A 17,865-nucleotide genomic window follows, 5' to 3' on the forward strand; every position below is an offset into this window, starting at 1 on the left:
ATACATACCATACCCCTCCCCCTCACCGATCACCAGCATTTCACTCTAAATTTATTTTAATATTTGTTCCCCCTATTATTCATCTTTATTCCATATGTTTTACTCGTCTGTTGACATGTTAGATAAAAGGAGCATCAGACACAAGGTTTTTACAATCACACAGTCACATTGTAAAAGCTATATCATTATACAGTCATCTTCAAGAAACATGGCTACTGGAACACAGCGCTACATTTTCAGGCAGTTCCCTCCAGTCTCTCCACTACATCTTGACTAACAAGGTGATTTCTATTTAATGCCTAAGAATAACCTCCAGGATAACCTCTCCACTCTGAAATCTCTCAGCCATTGACACTTTGTCTCATTTCACTCTGCTCCCTTTTGGTCGAGAAGGTTTTCTCAATCCCTTGATGCTGAGTCTCAGCTCATTCTAGGATTTCTGTCCCACGTTGCCAGGAAGGTCCACACCCCTGGGAGTCATGTCCCACATAGACAGGGGGAGGGTGGTGAGTTTGCTTTTGTGTTGACTGGAGAGAGAGGCCACATCTGAGCAACAAAAGAGGTTCTCTTGGGGGTGACTCTTATGCCTAATTTTAAGTAGACTTGACCTATCCTTTGTGGGGTTAAGTTTCATATGAACAAACCCCAAGACTGGGGGCTCAGCCTATAGCTTTGATTGTCCACACTGCTTGTGAGAATATCAAGAATTCAACTTGGGGAGGCTGAATTTTCCCCCGTTCTCACCATTCCCAAAGGGGACTTTTCCTGCCCAATTTTTAATCACCATTCTTTATTGAGCATGTGTGCTAAGTGGAAGCACCCCACCCCACATACCCCCAAACCCTTAACCTGTGTTTTCTCATCACATTCTCCTCCCCCTCCACCCAGTGGGGTTAACACTGTGTTTGTTCCCATTTCACAGGTGAGAAAACTGGAGTCCCCCCGGGGCGGGGGGTGTCTACATAACCACATTCTGGAAGGATGAAGAACAGAGAATTTCCAACCTCTCCGGGTAACCCCAGAGCTTTCGTCCTTACTTATGGGGCCCCTCAGACCATGAAGCCCTGTGCTTGAGGTGGGGAGAGCCTCTCATCAGGGTGAGTGACTTAACCTTTCAGGTTCTTCCTTTGTAAAATGGGGCTAGTCACAGGAGGACCTGCCCCAGGGCTGTTGTGAGGGTAGAATGAGCCAGCATACGGAAAATGCCCAGACTTGCACAGTCCTGTGCAGTAGCTACCAGCTGAGGGTGGCTATTTAAATTTCAATTGAGTAACATTAAATGAAATTACAAATTCAGTTCCTCAGTGGCACCAGCCACGGTTTGAGTGCTCAAGAGCCACATATGGCTAGCCGTGACCTTATGAAGCAGTGCAGAGAGAGCATTTCCACTTTCATAGAAAGTTCCACTGGTCAGAGCCAAAACGGTTCATCATTTTGTTAATCCTAGATTTGTTTACTATTATAATTCTTGAATTTTTACCTTTATTCTTGCTCATGCTATTTTAGCCTATTGTTATATAATTATTACTCCTGTAGCTATTAAGTCATTTTATTAATCCTAGATCTCTTAACTATTATTATATTTATTATCATTACTTATTCACATCCAGTTATTATTTTATATTGATTATTAATCCTATAATCATTAACTACTATTATTATGAATCCTAGACCTGTTACTAGATATCATATTAATTTATTAATTTTAGTAATATCCCATTATTTAATTTTAATTACTCCTGTAATAGTTGATCATTACTGTTATTCTTAATTAGGCCTGGCCATTCTTGTTATAATATTTATTGTTATTCACCCTTTTATGATGACTCCTGAACCCATTAACTGTCTTCTGATACTCTGGGCCACGTCTCTGGCATCTGAACCTGGCCAGCAGCAGGTGCTTGCTTACTGCTTCCAGGTTTTCACCTTAGGAAGGAAGGAAGGCCAGTGGGACATGCCCCCCAAGGTGGTTTTGCTTGTCCTGGGGGGCAAGGCGGGGAGGCTGCGAATCTGTGGCAGGAATTCAAATGAACCTCACTCTTTGGGCCTTGGGGACCTGTGATGTTGGGGGAGCTGCCCTGTGGAGAAGATGAAATGAAATCGCTGCGTCTGAGCCACCATGCTCTCGAGTTGAAGGCAAGGCGGTGGGAAAGAGTATTGGTTGTAACCCTTTTCTAAGAAAAACCAACAAAAAGTGAGAAGTCTAGAAATCGGGGTGAGCCTTGAAACAAGAAACTGGACTCCGGAGGAGACGCTGGGCAAGAAACCAAGCGAGGAAGGAAACCAGTTTGGGCTTCAGAGAAATCTGGCAGCGAGCAGAGACTTGAACAGTGATTAAAAAGGAGAAGAACCACAAGGCCCCGTCTAAGTCAGCAGAGCTGCTGTCTGGCCAGCGAGAGGGAAAGTGCTTGTGGCTGGCAGATTTCAGCAACCATTTGGCAGGGGCTCTGTACCTGGGCCAGGGTGCTCTGTTGGCGCCACCTGGCAGCTGTGTGATACAGATAAGAAATTGCTGTCTCTGGGCCTCAGTCTCCCTGGGTGTCATAAAGAGATAATAACATGGGGTGATGAGTTTAGGCTTGCCTTATGTCATCTCCCAGCACCCCGCCCTAATCCTTAAATGCTGTGTGAGCATCACAGGGATACCTCCTAAGCAAGTTGCCAACTCTAGGTTTTGCAGCTTAAATCCAAAGCCCAGCAGGTCCTTCCCTTGCTCAAAATCATCTGTGGCTCCCCATTACCCTCAAGATAATTCTCAAACTCGCCACTGGGCCCTTCAAGCCCCCACAGGATGGATCCACGTTTCCAACTTCAACTCTTCCCGTCTGTCTCTCTAGGTATTACCACTACTTTCTTGACTTTCCTCAAATGCACCAATCTTATTCCTACCTCAGGACCTTTGTCCTTGCTGCTCCCCTGGTCTTACCTCAGATCTTACCGTATCTGGATCTTTCTCCTGGAGGGGGGTTTCTCTGCAAATGTTAGTTCTTCAGAGAGGACCTCCTGGCCCTCAGAGGGTGTCCAGTCTAAGACACTCTGCATCCCAGAACTGTTCTGCTGTCTTCATAATAAATGCCTTGTTTACTTATTTGTCCCTGCTGTTTCTTCACTAACATGTCAGCCACACGAGGGCAGGGATGTTTGTCTGTCGTGGTCCCTGCCATGGCCCCAGCACCCAGAACAGGTCCTTGCCCACAGAAGGCATCCAGTACACGTTTAGGGAAAGCAGGAACTCCCAGTCCTCCCCGCTGTTTCCTTCGAGGCTGACAGGAGACCAGCCCCAGGTCCCCATCCAGGTGGAGGCGGGAAGCTCCTGCCTGGAGGCCCAGGTCCAGGCCTCAACACCTGCTTTGCCCTCCAGCCGACCCCATGCTAATTGCTTTACACCCATGAACTCATTTAATCCACTGGACAACCCAGGGTAATGGAGACCCTTATTGTTTCCAGTTCGCAGATGCGGAAATTGAGGTCTTGTCGTTTGCCCAAGGTTAGTAAGAGGGGGAGGCCGTGGAGGGGGGGCGGCGGCGGAGAGCACTATCTGGGAAGCCATGAGGTGGCCCCTTCGGGCTGCGGGACGTGAGCGGCTCGTTTCCTGCTTGGGGAGGGTGAGAAAGGCAGACGTTCCCCTCCCCCCTCCCTCCCGCGTGCTGGGGAGGGCTGCCTGAGAGCCTGTCCGCACCCCAATCAGGGGGAACCCCGAATAGAAAATGAAAGCAGCGGGGAGGTGAGGCCAGTGGGAGTCCCAGAGGGCAGGGGGCTAACAGTCCTACAAGGCTTTCTAGGGAAAGTTGGCTCCCTCCCGGACGGAGGCTCCAGGTTGGTCTTCGTGGGCGCCGGTGGCGGCCGGAGCAGAGCCGGGCTGGGGGGCCGGGGCGCCGGGGCGCCGGGGCGGGTCGGCTCGGCAGGGTCGCGGGGAGTCGGGGCGGGGCGGGGTCGGGCTCCCAGCCCCGCGCAATGATGAAAGGCGCGGCTGCTATTGCACCCACAGGCCCGGCGCGCGGCGATAACGCCCTGGAGGAGGGAGTCGGCCGGGGCGCGCCCCCTCGAGGCCGAGCGTCTCCGCGGGGCCGCACCCCTAGGCCCCTTCCCTCCACCTGGCCCCGCCCCCGCAGCGCCGAGGCCCCCTGCGGCCTGCAGGAGGCTGGGTGGGTGGGGCCACGGGTTCTCCGCCCCTCCTCCCCTCGGGCTGTGCAAACCGAAGCGGGTGGGCGAGCGGTGGGCGTGGCTAGACAGGGCCCCGCCCCCTTCGGGCCACGCCTCGAGACCCCAGGACCTGGCCGGCCGGGAAGGAGCAGGGTTGGTGGGCGGGAAAGGGTTCGGCTCCGCCCTCCCAGGCCCGCCCCTCTGGCTGAGGGAGACTGCGGTTCGCGGGCGGGCTGGGCGTGGCCGGGCATGGCTCCGCCCCCTTCTCCGGCCCCGCCCCCGAGCCGGCCGCCTACCCCCGCCCGGCTGGGCTTGCACGGCGGGTTCCTCTTTACATAACGGCGCGGGGCGGCATGGGCTCGGGCCACCGCCTCCGCCCGGCCGCCCGCCTGGACTGTCGCGGCCCGCCGTGGCGACGGCGGCAGCAGCAAAGTTTCCCTGGCGGCGGCCCGGGGGCGCATCCTCCCGCAACTGTCAAGCGCTGGCGGCGGAAATGATGAGGCGCTGGCCATTTTCCGAGCCCGGGTTTCCTGCCTGAGCCCAGCTCCAGAGAGCCGCGAGCGAGGAGCCGGCGTGCGGGAGAGGACGCGCCCGGGGCGGGGGCCCGCCCGCCCCCTCGGGACTTCGGGGGGCCGGGGGCGCGCGACGCCATGGGCCGGCCGGGCCCGGACCCCCTCTCTCACAGGTAAACGCGCCCTTCCCGGCGCTCCCCTCCTTCGGGGCTGGGAGGAGGCCCGTGACCAGTTGTGCCCTGCCTCTGCGCCCCCACCACAGCCTCGGATATGCCCTGCTGCCGACTCGGACGCAGGTGTCCGGGGCTGCCCCTTCCCCAGCTCCTGCGACACCACTTAGCGGACACCCCCACCCACACACGTGTTGGGGACGGAAGGAGGCCGTGGGGAGCGGGAGCGAGGGGATGGCTGGCAGCCCCAGCGCGCTCCAGAGGTAGCCCAGCCAGGCAGGCACCACAGCACCCGGGTCACCTGGGCCCTCTGGGGGCGGGGCGGGGGGGTCACCACCTGGTCGCTTGAAAGTGAAAGTAGTCAAACCGAAGCTGTGAGAACGCACGAGTCCTCCCTGAGTGGGGCTCCTCCCCAGTCCTCAAGGCCATGTGGCAAAGAGGGCAGCGCCCCTCCCCGCAAGCCCTGCGCTGCCGGGTGCGCCGGGCCAAGAGCCCACCCGCCACTGAACTTTGGCTTTGGGCAGGGTTGGGACCAGAACCTGGTCTCCTTGGGCTGGTCCCCTCACCCTGCTGACATGGAGCTCCCGGGGAATCCCGCGCACACACACCCAGCATGGGGGCGGGGAGGGGATGTTGACCTTATAGGTCAGCTCACTGCCAGGGTATTTCAGAGGCCTCGGATGTCTGGTGCAGAAATCCCCTCCCTTCCCTCCCCCTGGTCAGGGGGGCTCTGCGGGGGAGAGGCTGCATTTGAGGAACTGGGGAGGGGGCTCTGCCTGCTTGTCCCGCTTCTTTTTTTCTCTTTAGTTTCCTCATTCTCCCGTTTCTCTTCCCCATTCCCCGGCCACGATGATGTAGGTGAGGAGGTCATTGCTTGCAGCTGGGGGACCTCCAGGGAGGCGCACGGCCAGGCCAGGCCGGGTGGGAGGAAGTGAAATCAGGCGCTGGGTGGATGGGGGCTTGGCGCAGAGTGCACGGCTAGGTGAGGTCTGCAGGGCCGAGGGGAGGGAGGCGAGAGGGGCTGAGATCTGACCCTCACACCCCCCTCACCTGGGAGATGAGCATCACCTGCCAGGCCCAGCTGGGGTGGCCATTCCGCCCTCGGGCCCCTCCCTGGGTGGCGGGCCTCCAGGGATGCAGTGAGTATCGTGTGTGGATTTCTCATCACGGACCTGGCTGCCCGAGCAGAGACCCTCATGAGGCTTCCCGGGGCCTGCCGCGTCCTGAGACCCGGCTCTAATGGGGTGAGAGCAGGCAGAGCCCTCTGGGGTGGGGGTGGGGGGATCGGGATGAGAGGCCAGGGGCTGTCGGGGAAGTTGGAAGTGTTTTTAACAGCTTTTTTCTGAGCCCCTTCCCACAACTTCTCTTGGGGAGGGGGGCGAGTAGGAAGGGAACCTTCTGAGCCAAAGGGTGAACATTCCTAGAACTTCTGTGTGTTCCCGGGGGTTACGAATGCTGCAGACTGGAAAGAGAAGTATCAGTGACCAGTGGAGGGTCTTGGAGGCTTAGGTTCGAATCTTCGCTGCCTCTTTCCAGCTGGGGCAGGTGGTACTTGTGAGCCTCCCATTTCCTATATGTAGGATGAGGGTGATGACAGGTTGGTGATAGAGATTGGATGAGCCTGTGTGCGAAAGGCACCTACTGCCTGGTACAGAGCAAAAGGGGTTCAGTTCTAGGTGGTGGTGTGACTCTCGTCATTGTTACCTTGTTGTTCCCGGTTCCGGAATGTTCCTTCATCAGCACCCTTAAGCACCTCCCACAATCCTGGGGTCCCCTGAACCTTTGGGAGGAGAGTCCAGAAGACCCAGGCAGGGTGAGATGATGAGAGAGCTGGAAGGGTTTCCTGGCTGAGAGGATGTTCTTTAACCGACCCAGCCTCAGTTTCCTCATTTGCCATGTGGGTGTGATAATAGCATCCACCTGTTAAGATCATTGACCCACAAATGAGCGAATCCACAAAAGTTTGAGAGGCTTCTTCCCAGAGGGATACCAGGACGTATTACTTTTTTTGTGGGAGCTGTCAGTCCCACTTATTTTCTTCCCGTTCTCCCCACTTTTCCCTCTAGACCCAGGGCTTGATCCTTCTGCAATAAATAGGCCTTTTTCAAACAAATTAGATAAGTAGAACCCCTCCTGGTGCGGTGGCAGCCTGCTGGGCAGCTCCCCTTGGCATTGGGACCCAGCTGTGCCACCCTGGCCGTTCCCCACCGCCTGGGTGGGACCTTCTTGAGGGCTGGGTAGGAGATACTTGGAGGGGTACTGGAGGGGCCACTTCCAGTATGGGGAGACAAAGTACTTCGCCAAGTCACGGGGGCTCACTGAGAGGGAGTCCCAGCAGGGAGCTGCCCCTAGTCTGGACCAGCCCCACTCCCTTTGCTGAAAAGGGAGTCCCAGTTCATATATTCCCAGGCCCTTCCAATTGCTGTGAAACCTTGAGTTGGTCACTCAACCTTTCTGATCCAATTTAGTCAGTATCACCCCCTGTGGAAGGGTTTTAACAGCTCCTTTACAGGGTGCTTTGGAGCAGCTGATGAGACAGGCCCCAAAAGCTGTCAGCAGTGGACTGGCACTCAATGAATGGTGGGGATTGTGGATATTATTATTATTAAATTGAGAGGCCTTTACTTTTACATTTCTGCTTCTCCCTGTTCACAGCATGGCTTTGGAGCCCAAGTTGGCGCCATGTCAGCTTCTAGCTGTGGGGCCTTGGGCAAGTTACCTAACCTCTCTGGGCCTCATCTGTCCAGTGGGGGTCACCAGTCCTGACCTCTCCAGGATGGTTGTGGTAAAACATCTGACAAAGAGGAGGGATTGGAACTGTGCTGCCTATAATTACTATTGCTGTGTGACCTTGGGCTTGTCCCTTAACCTTTCTGAGCCATGTACGGTCTTTCTCATATCTGAAATGGGGATAATAATTACTACCTGATGGAGTGGTTTTGAGAAGATGAAGCAAGCACAGCTTCTGGTGTGCAGTCAGCACTCAATAAGTGTGGGCCACTGTCAGTGCCCAACAGGGGATGTCACAATTGCCAGGTTTCCTGGGAAAATGGTTCTCTGGGGCTCCCAGGCATTCAGCATCTTGACTGGGTGGGGCAGGAAGCTGCTTCCATCGGGCAGACAAGGGAAGCCTGTCTTAGAGCTTCCAGAGGTGTAGTACAAGCGACTGGTTCCCAGCCAGACCCTGTTCCCAGCTACCCGCCCTCCCCGAGGAAACTGAGGCGGGCAGGCTGCCCAGGGGAAGTGACTCAGCTGGGGTCACCAGCTGAGTCAGGCCTAATTGGACCCAGGAGTCCTGCTCTCCCGGCCCCCAGGTTTCCAGGGCCTGAGGTCCCTTGGGGACTGAGCAGGTCCAAGACCCGGGCAAGGGGGCGTGGGCCACAGCTGGACACCCACTCACTTGGGCCCTATATCCTGGGCTGCCAATGTTCCTCGGTCAGGGTGCCGGGGTCCCACTGGCCCCCGCTGGGCCGCTCAGCCTGGTGCTGTCCCCCTAAGCCAGGGCAGGGGACACTTCCCCCCCCGGGGGGGGGGGCAAGTTCTCCTGGTGTCCCCCAGCCCCGCCCGGGCCGGAAACCCGGCAGCTGAGCAGATGGCTGGAAGAGTTTTCCTCCCACGCCACCCTGTCAGGGGTCGGCAAGGGGGGCCGGGCTGCGGGCTGCCTCGTGAGCCAGGCCCGGCGCCCCTGGGGGCCCGCCCGGATGTGCTCCCCTCCTCCAGCCGGCCAGCGGAGGGCCGGCTGCTGCCCAGGACGTGGGTCCCCAGGGAGGCCTGGGAGGGAGGAAGTCTGTGCCCTGCTCGGCCCGGAGCTGACTCACAGGGTGTCGGATTGGGGGGCTGGGGGGGTCTGGGAACAAGGCTGGGGGAGGTGGACACAAAAGAGGGCCTGTGACATGGGATTGTGTCCATCCTGGCGCTTGCATTCTCTGCCGCTTGGGGAGGGGGGTTGATGCATATGGGACAGGCACACAGGGACAGGGAGGCTGGAGCCGGCGTCCCCGCGCCGCCGACGGGACCTGCTGGGCGGTCTCCCCTCATTAGGGTCCCACCCTTCTCCCCTCAGCCCAGTGGCAGTTGAAAGTAGGAGCCCCATCCTGGGGGTGGGACGCTCCCCATTCTTGGAGGTTGGTCTGTGTTGAAGCCTGGCTGGGGGTGGAGGCGGCCAGAGGACATTTCCTGTTCTGGCTGCCTGTGCAGGCCTGATAAATGCCCCTGGCTACTAGGTGACCCCAGAGATGGGGCATCATGGCTGCACCGGCTGCCCAGCGGTCTGGGGCAGGACAGCCCTGGCAGCCTCCCCAAGTCCCCGGAGCCTGGCTCCCTCCCTCCCATGGACATCTCCGTGGCTGGCTGGCTTGAATGGTGTGAAAGCACCATGTTGGGGTACTGTGGGTTGGACCCCCCTCCAACTCTCTAGGTCCCTGGAACAATTGCGGCTGATGGGGAAGACGGAGTCAATCCCGGGAGCCTCCCTGAAGGAGGTGTCTCCATCTTACGGTCTGGGCCTTGCTACCCAAACGTCTGCCCGCTGTGGGCCTGGCTTTGACTCCTGACTCTGCCACTTCCCAGCAGTGAGTGAGTCATGTTCTTTCTCTGAGCCTCAGTTTCCTCAACTAGAAAATTGGGCTGTGACTCTACCACAGGGAAATGGTGTACCTGGGGGGTGGGTGGGCTCTGGCACCTCACTGAGCCCACGGAAGGGGAGTGAGGTTTCTCACCCCTCCTCTTGGGGGCAGGGAATCTGGACTGGCTCATTTTAACTTAATTTTAACTTTAACTTATACGTAATGTTATTAACTAATTACCAATTGCTTCCTGCTCAGAGCTTTAAAGCCCCCAATTCCAGGGCTGACACAACCGGTCAATTGCTCTTAACTTTATTAGCCACAGTATAACAAATCTTCCCCAGGACAGGGTGCTTTTGGGGCTGATGGACATATTTGGGAATGGTGGAATATTCTGGATGGTTGCACAATCGTGTGACTGGATTACAAATTACCTGGATTGTACACCTGAAGATGGTTAGAGTGGTGAATTTTATGTGAATTTTACCTCAGTTGGAAATAAACTTTCTCTCCAGCCTCGGCCAGTGGAATCCCTACAGCTGGGGGAAGACATTCTCTGCACCTGGGCCTGATAAGTAAAAGAGATACGTCAGCTTCCGCCGGTTCCACGCGTTTTCAGGAGTGCTGAGGAAGGGGAGGCGCTGGCTGGGCTCCTGGGTTAAATTGGGGCCCACAGTGCCAAGCCAGGCCGCAGCTGTCCGGGGACCTGTGCCGTCCGGCTGTCTTGGCCGAAGCCCATGGTCTCTTGGGGTGGCTGTGTGAGCAGGGGAAGTACCCACGAAGGCCAAGGCTTCCAGGCCCTCCCCAGGTCGCCCTTAGTGGGCACTCTGGGAGACACAGTGCACCTCTGGGCTCAGGGCACAGTGATGACGGCTGACACCCCCCCACCAGCTGGGGTCCGGATGGGTGCAGAGTTGGCTCTGGGGACTTGAGGGGGCACAAGGAGGCACCAGGACGGGAGCTCCCTGTTCCTCAGTGTCCATGCCCCTTACCTGGCTGCAGCATCTTGAGAAATCTTGGAGAACCCCGCAGCTGAGCCAGGGGGTGGCTTCGATCTTCCTGACTCCCAGCCAGATGCCCCAGTGGGTTAGTTTCTGCCTTTAATCCCTGGGGATTAGCCCAAAGAAGGCCCCTCTGTGTGGATGGCCGTGGGTGCCCAGGCTGCACAGGAGGTCGCCATGCAGGGTACCCCAGCCCACCCCCTTTCCCCTGTACACTCCCCCTTGCCATCCCCGGCCTGGGGGCTCCTGGTTCTTCCCGCCCCCCCCAGGTGATTAATGAATAATTGCTTCTTGCCAGAGCATTTCAACTCCTGACCCCAGGGTTGGCGTGACCGATCGATTGCCCTGTGTCTGTGCCTGGTGCATAGTAGGTACTCATGAAATGGCTGCTGCCTGGACCGAGGCCGCCTTCCTACGGCCCGCAGCCCCGTGTGGGGGCCGCAGTTGACGGCTCTGGCTGCTGCTTTCCTGCCTGGAGCTCCCGCAGCCGCCTCTGCCCTGAGAAGGCCTTTTGTTCGGCCTCCGTGATACCCCCTGCCCGGCCCATGAGGCCTGGCTGCCCCTGGAGCGTCTCATGGCCAGCAGGCCTGGCGTTTTCAGGAGCTGGGGCTCCTCTGTTTTAACAGTAATAATAATAATAATATGGTAGCAGCCACTGGTTTCTTGAGTACTGTGCTAGGGTCCCTGCAGACATCAGCTCTTTAAATGGTCCAGGCAAGTGCCAAGAGAAGAACATTGGCCCATTTTACAGATGAGGACACTGAGGCTGAGAGGGGTATTCCCTCTTCCATATCACACAGCAAGGAAGCAACAGAGGCAGGATTCGAGCCCATGTTTGGTTGATGGCGCCCCATGGAGGGGTCATAGGCCGGGAGGAGGCTGGTGGGGTGAGAAGAGGAGTAAGGTCTTAATTGGTCTCTTGGAGCCTTTTCTCCTGGTCAGTGCGCTCGGGAGCATGGCCCCAGAGACTCAGAAGTCAGCCAGCCTCGCCAAGCCCAGGATCCGTTAATTCATACAAATGGTTTTATTTCTGGACTGCCCATGTTGACCAGGCGCTGGGGAGTTAGCGCAAAGGAGGTGGCCTCTGAGACCTCGGGGACCAGACACCCAGATTTGGGGAAATGGATGGAAAGCAGAATTGCCCACGGTTAGCTGCTGAGCGGTTCTAAGCCCAGCTCTCTCCCTCATCGGCTGTTTGGTCCTGGAAAAGCCGAGCCCCATGCCTCGGCTTTCTCATCTGTCAGGTGGGTGTAATGACAGGACACCCCCTCATGGGGACTGGACGAGGAAGTGCATGCACAGTGTTAGGACAGAGCAGGGCATGCAGAAAACCCCAAATCATGTCACTTCTTGTTCTCGTTGTTTCCTTACCTTTATCCTGGGGCTACTTTCCCAGCCCCCTGGTGGGGCTGGGATGTGCACAGAGCTGATGACTTCTGAGCCCATCGCAGGCTGAATTTGGCCCTTACATCTCCTCCTCTGCACCTCATCAGTTTATTTGATACATATTTGCTGGGAAGTGAGTCCCCCTTGTGCAGGGGTGGGCAGGTATGAGGGCCACAATGCCCACAGGGTAGGCTGGCCCAGCGACAGGTGGCCGCGGGTGGGTGCTGGCCACCACGTGTTTGCTGGAGGAGCCAGGGGCTGCAAATCCATCTGACCTCTGGCATTCATATATTCATTCATCCAGCAAGCATTTCTTGAGCTCTTGCTGTATGCTAGGGACTGGAGATAGAATAGCTGCTGGCCTTAAGGAGCTCAGTCTGCTGGGGAGATAGTCCTTAATTAAATCATCACAAACTTTGGGTGGTCACATGGGACTGGGGTGCCCAAGGGCAAGTTCACAGCTCCACTCAGCTGGCTTCTGGGGCCTGGTGATGTCGTGTGTGGTTGGAGGCAGACGGAGTGCAGGCTGGGTGGAGGGAACAGCTAATGCAAAGGGCCAGGGGCAGCCAGCATGGTGAGAAGCAGCAGGCTTGAGGGGGCAGTTGTAGGGAGATGGGGCAGATGTGGGCAACATAGGCAGGCAGGGATGGGAGGGGCAGATCGCTTGGGGGCGGGGGCAGGAGCTTGGGGTTAGATTCTGAAAGCTCTCTGGGACCCCAACCTGTGAGATCAGTGTCTGCCCCGCCTGTGTCAAAGCATGGTTCTGGGGTGGCTGCAGGGTCCATGCCATCCCCTGTATGCAGGCAAGGCTCTCCCACCTCCATGACAGGGCTCATTTTCTTGGCAGGGCATGACAGTCAAGGGTACGTGGCCCCCTCCCTCTCTTCGCTTCTGCCTGTGCAGCCCACCCTCCCAGCAGGGTGCCGAGGCATCCACTCAGTGCCAAATGGGCTCTCCTCTCCTGCTGTGGTCAGCTGCAGGGTCACCACAGTGGCCTGGCGATGGCGAGGGCCATGCCTGTCCTTGTAGGTCTGTTTAGCCTGGCAGAGCCACACTGGTTTCAAATCTCTGCCCAGAGCCCCATTTTGGGGAGACCTTCCAACCACCTTCGGAGGTGGACACCATGCTGTTCTCTACTCGGCAGAAGAGGAAACGGAGGCTCGAGAGGCCAGGCAGCCCAAACATGCTTCCCTCGAGCATGTGCGCTCCGGAGGGCAGCCCCGCGGCCTGTGCTCCTACCTGCCCTCACTTCTCAGTGAGGGCGCGTGGCAGAGCAGGGGCACCGCTGGAGGCTTCGTGGGCCGGGTGTGTGCCGCCGTTTCTCATTCTCATGGCGAGCAGAGGGGAGGCACAGCACGGGTGTGGCTCCCAGTGGGCACCCGGGCCCTGCCTGGCTTAGGAGGGAGGAAAGGGACCAGTGGCAACTAGAGAGGCCCCGGCCATTCAGCACCGTGGACAGCAGAGCTTGGGGGGCTTTCTCACCACTTGCCTGTGTTGTGCCCAAGGAGGGACCCACTGAGGGTGGGAAGAGATGGGAGCCCCGGCCGGGGTGGGCAGGCAGGGTCTCGGCCTGTCTTGAGATTCCCCCCTCAAAGCAGGAAATACCTTGGCACCTCTTGTGAGTCTTGTTAATTTTATTCCTTTTTATTAGCTGTTTTATATTTATTTTTACTGACACCAATAACCCACTCTTACTGTAACACTTAAATAACAAGAGCCAGCCTTATTAGGGTTCTAAGTTCCAGGTTCTAAGGCCTTTACATTAATTAACTCAGTTAACCCTTTAACAATCCTAGGAGATAGGATCATGGTCGCCATTTTACAGATAGGGAAACTGAACCAGGGAGAGATTAAGTACCTCGCATAGGGTCATGCAATCAGCATGTGCTGGACTGGGATTTAAAGCCAGGGCCCGGAATCCATGTTTCTTACTGTTCTTAAACAGCCTTCCTGGTTTATTCCCCCAGCCCCAGTTCCCCAGAGGTCACTGCTGTTTCTGATGAGTTTGCTCCAGCCAGACCCTTCTTTCCTCCTGGGTACACATGAAATATGGTAGTCTGGTTTGGCACGTGTGTTTCCGTATATAGGATCATACAGCGTGTGCTGTCCTGTGCTTTCCTTTTTCCCTTAACCAAGAGTCTTGGTGAGCCTCTGAGGTGGTAGCAGGGAGCTGCCTCATCCTTGGCCCACTGCAGAGTCCCTCCCGAGGCACCACCGTTCACTCTGCCAGTCCCCAACCGATGGACACTTAGTTTGTATCTCCTTTTTCCCTGTTATATACATGGAGACCAGACATGCCTAGCAGGGAATATCCTCCCACCTGTCTCTCTGTGCAGGTGAGCAAGCATTTCGCTTGCATATTTTAAAGGGGGGGATTATTGGGTCTACAATCAGCCCTGCCAAGTTGCCCCCCAAAAAAGGTTGCACCAGCATCAGCGTAGAAACTGCCTCTTTCGCCGCATCTTCCCCAGCACTGGGTGTTGTGGATAACGTAAGATTTCCGACACGGCACGGGCGTGGGAACCGGCTCCTGGCGGGGGTTTCCAGCAGTCCTGCCCGCCGTCCGCTCACCCCTTTGTCCTCCCCCACCCCCACCATGTCTTGCAGCCTGGCCGCTCCACCTCGGTCTCCGCCATGAACGGGCCCACCCTGCAGCCGTCCTCGGCCTCCTCCACGTCCTCGGCCTCCCTGTCTTCGCCGGCCGCGGCAGGCCCGTCGCCCCGGGGCTGGAGCGAGTTCTGCGAGCTGCACGCGGTGGCGGCGGCCCGGGAGCTGGCCAGCCAGTACTGGCTCTTTGCCCGCGAGCACCCGCACCACGCGCCGCTGCGCGCCGAGCTCGTCTCGCTGCAGTTCACTGACCTCTTCCAGCGCTACTTCTGCCGCGAGGTGCGGGAGGGCCGCGCGCCCCAGCAGTTGGCACCCCGCGCCCCGCCGCCCGCGCGCGACTACCGCGAGACCGGCCGCGGGCCCCCGGCCAAGGCCCCGGCGTCCCCAGCCGAGCCGGGCCTGGGCCTCGCCGCGCCCGCCCTGCCCAAGGCCCGCAGCTCCGAGGAACTGGCCCCGCCGCGGCCGCCCGCGCCCTGCTCCCTCCAGCACCTGCGCCGCAGCCTGCGCCACATCTTCCGCCGCCGCTCGGCCGGGGAGCTGCCGGGCGTCCTGGGCGCCGGGGCCAGCGGGGAGCCGGGCGAGGCCCCGGCCAGGCCCGGCTTGGCCAGGAAGCTCCTGCCCCGGAGCCTGGCCCGGGAGCCGCCGTCTGAGGCCCTCAAGGAGGCGGCGCTGCGGTACAGCCTGGCCGACGAGGCCTCCATGGACAGCGGGGCGCGCTGGCAGCGAGGGCGACTGGCGCTGCGGCGCGCCGGGGGCCGGGAGGGCGGCTCGGCCCACGTGCTGGAGCTCTTCGACCCGCCCAAGGTAAGCGCACGCGGGCTGCGGGCTGCCGGGTTTCCCCGAGGAAAAGAGGCCTTACTGTTATTATTATTATTCTTAATAGTCTTTTTAGCTTAGAATTATTTTAAATTCGCAGAAGAGTTGTAAAGATCGGACACTAAGCCCCACCCAGCTGCCCAAATGTTAACAGCTTACGTTACTGTGCAGTATCGGGTACTGCTGAGGAACCAACGCTGGTACGCTGCCATTTATTAAAGTCCGCAGTTTTTCTGGTTTCCCTAATGTCCTTTTTTTTTTTTGCTTCACTTCAGGAGCCCATATTACATTCAGACGTCTTGTTACCTTAGTCTCTTCTGGTCTTTTGTGATGGCCTTGGCACTTCTGAGGAGTGTTTGGTGAGGGATTGTGTAGGTGTCCAAGGATGCATTTTTAAATCCCCATGTGGGCATCCCGTTGGGCTAGTGGCAGGCCAGTCCTCGAAAACCCTGACCCAGAGTGGCCGTGACAAAAGGAGTTTTATTTTTAGGGGGTTCAAAACCTTTGTGGAATCCCTTTTGCGTTTTAAAAATGTCCTTTTCATCTGCAACCAACTTAGTTCCAGCTGAGAGGTTGAGGCTGACGGGGCCAGGCAATTCTGCACACCTGAGGGTCTCTGTCTTTGACTCACCTGTGTGAAGTTGGTGAGACTGTCGTGGTTGTACTTGTGCTGCGGTGTTGCAATAGAGTGAGAAAAGCGACATGTTCTGAGCCCTGCAGGGGTCGTGATCTGGGTAAAAGACACGATAATGATTCATTCGTTTGTTTGACAAGCATTTGTTGAGCACCTGCTGTGTTCCTGGCTCATGCTAGGTGCTGGGGAGCTGACAGGTGGGGGCTGTTGAAAGAATAAACCTGCAAATCATAAAAAGGTGTGTTCTGAAGGAAAGGCAGTTCTCTGGGAGGGGAACTGAGGGGGCCCTATTTGGCAGGGGCTGGGATGTTGTCAGAGAAGCCTCTTGTGTGAAGTGTGTAACACACATACACTGAAGTGTGTGAATACATCTTAGGAGTAGAGCTCAATGAGTATGTACATGTTCGTACCCCCATGTGATCCAGCAGCCTGGAGGGCTCCCCTGTGCCGCCTCCAGCTCAGTACCCCCCACCCCGACTTTGACCGCATGGGTTAGATTTCCCCGTTCTTGAACTACGTATCAATTGATAAGTGGTCCTTTGTGTCTGGCTTCTCACTCAGCATAACATTCTAAGAATCATTCATTTCCTTGTGTGCATCGGTAGCCCGTTGCCCGTTTTTATTGCTGAGTAGTATTCATTTCTTTTCAAATGCAAGACATTTGGCTTCTCCATCCACCTGCTGATGGATGTTTGGGTGGTTCCCACTTTGGGGCTCATGGACGAAGCTCTTATGATTTCGGCGTGTGTGCCTCTTTTTGCGGACATGTGGGTAGATTCCTAGAGGTGGAGTAACCAGGGCATATGGTTAATGCAATTTTGACTCGATAACTTTTTAAGAAACTGCCCCCTCTTTTCCAAGTGGCCGCCCCATTTGGATCCCCACCCGTGGCTCCAGGTCTTCCCCAGCACTTGGTGTTCAGAGTCTTTTTCATTTTCATGGGTGTGGACTATAATTCCCCTGCCCGGAGGACTCATGAGGTTAAGCATCTTTTCATATGTTTATTGACCATTGGAGTTTGCCCTTTTGCTAAGTGCCTGTTATTTTTATTGAGTTGTCTGTTGTTGGCCTTTTCCTTATTGATCTGTACATTTTATATATTCCAGATGCGCTTCCTTTGTATGGTAAATATCTTGTCCTGCTCTGTGGGTTGCTGTTTTAACTTCTTTAATGGGGGCTTTTGACCAGCTGAAACTCTTCATTTTAATTTTAATAAAAGTTCTTAATCTTAATTTTAATGAAGTCTAGCTTATCAGTTTCTCACCTTTATGGTTCGTGCTTTTTGTAGCCTGTTTAAGAAATCTCTGCCTATCTGGGGTCCTGAAGATACTTTCCTGCCTTTCCTTCTAGAGGCCGTATTGCTCCCGCCTCCATGTGTTGGACTGTGATCCATATGGACTTAGTTTTTGTGTTTGTGTGAGGTAGGGGTCAGAGTTCTTCTGTGCATGAATATTTAGCTGTCCCAGCACCATTTGCTGATGTGATCAGCTTTTCCCTGTCGGAGCACAGTGGTACGTCCCTTTTAAATCTGGTGTCCATCTGGGAGGGGCTGTATTTCTGGACTCTGTTGTTCCCTTGGCCCATGTATCCGGCCTTCTACCCATATCACATGATCTTAAGTACTGAAGCTTCATAATGAGTCTTGAGGAGGTGAGAGTTTAACACTGAGTAAGGATTGCTAGGCATTCCAGGAGAGGTAATAGCACGTGCAAAGGCCCTGAGGTGGGAAATGGTTTACCATGTTTTGCTGAAAGTACAACATCAACAGCAAGAGACTAGTGTGGCTGGAGCACAGAGAGGGAAGAAGGCGGAGCAGGAGTGTATGTGGGCAGGGTGGAAACCCTACAGAGTGAGCGTTTTATTCCAAACACAATGAGAAGCTATCAGAAAAACTCAAGTGCAGATAAAAACTGTTTTCTCAGAGGCTGCAAAACCATGAAAGGCAAATAACGGTCCAAACACATGGCCTTATCTGTGTGACCTAGGAGGACTCCCTGGAAGACTGTGCTTTAAATAACAACTTCTACTGCT

At 56.3% G+C, this 17,865-nt stretch overlaps 1 protein-coding gene across 1 annotated transcript in view; it reads left to right on the top strand.

Annotated features, from left to right (window-relative positions):
* The first annotated feature begins 3,725 nt into the window (after window positions 1-3,725).
* Window positions 3,726-17,865, top strand: part of SH2B3 (SH2B adaptor protein 3) — a 37,658-nt gene continuing 23,518 nt past the window's right edge. Inside the window, exons 1-2 of the mRNA XM_077159867.1 lie at window positions 3,726-3,816; window positions 14,385-15,188. Coding sequence (XP_077015982.1) covers window positions 14,412-15,188 — 777 coding nt within the window. The 5' untranslated portion in view covers window positions 3,726-3,816; window positions 14,385-14,411. The remainder of the gene's footprint in view (window positions 3,817-14,384; window positions 15,189-17,865) is intronic.

Source organism: Tamandua tetradactyla, chromosome 5, assembly GCF_023851605.1.
Source record: "Tamandua tetradactyla isolate mTamTet1 chromosome 5, mTamTet1.pri, whole genome shotgun sequence".
Taxonomy (NCBI): domain Eukaryota; kingdom Metazoa; phylum Chordata; class Mammalia; order Pilosa; family Myrmecophagidae; genus Tamandua; species Tamandua tetradactyla.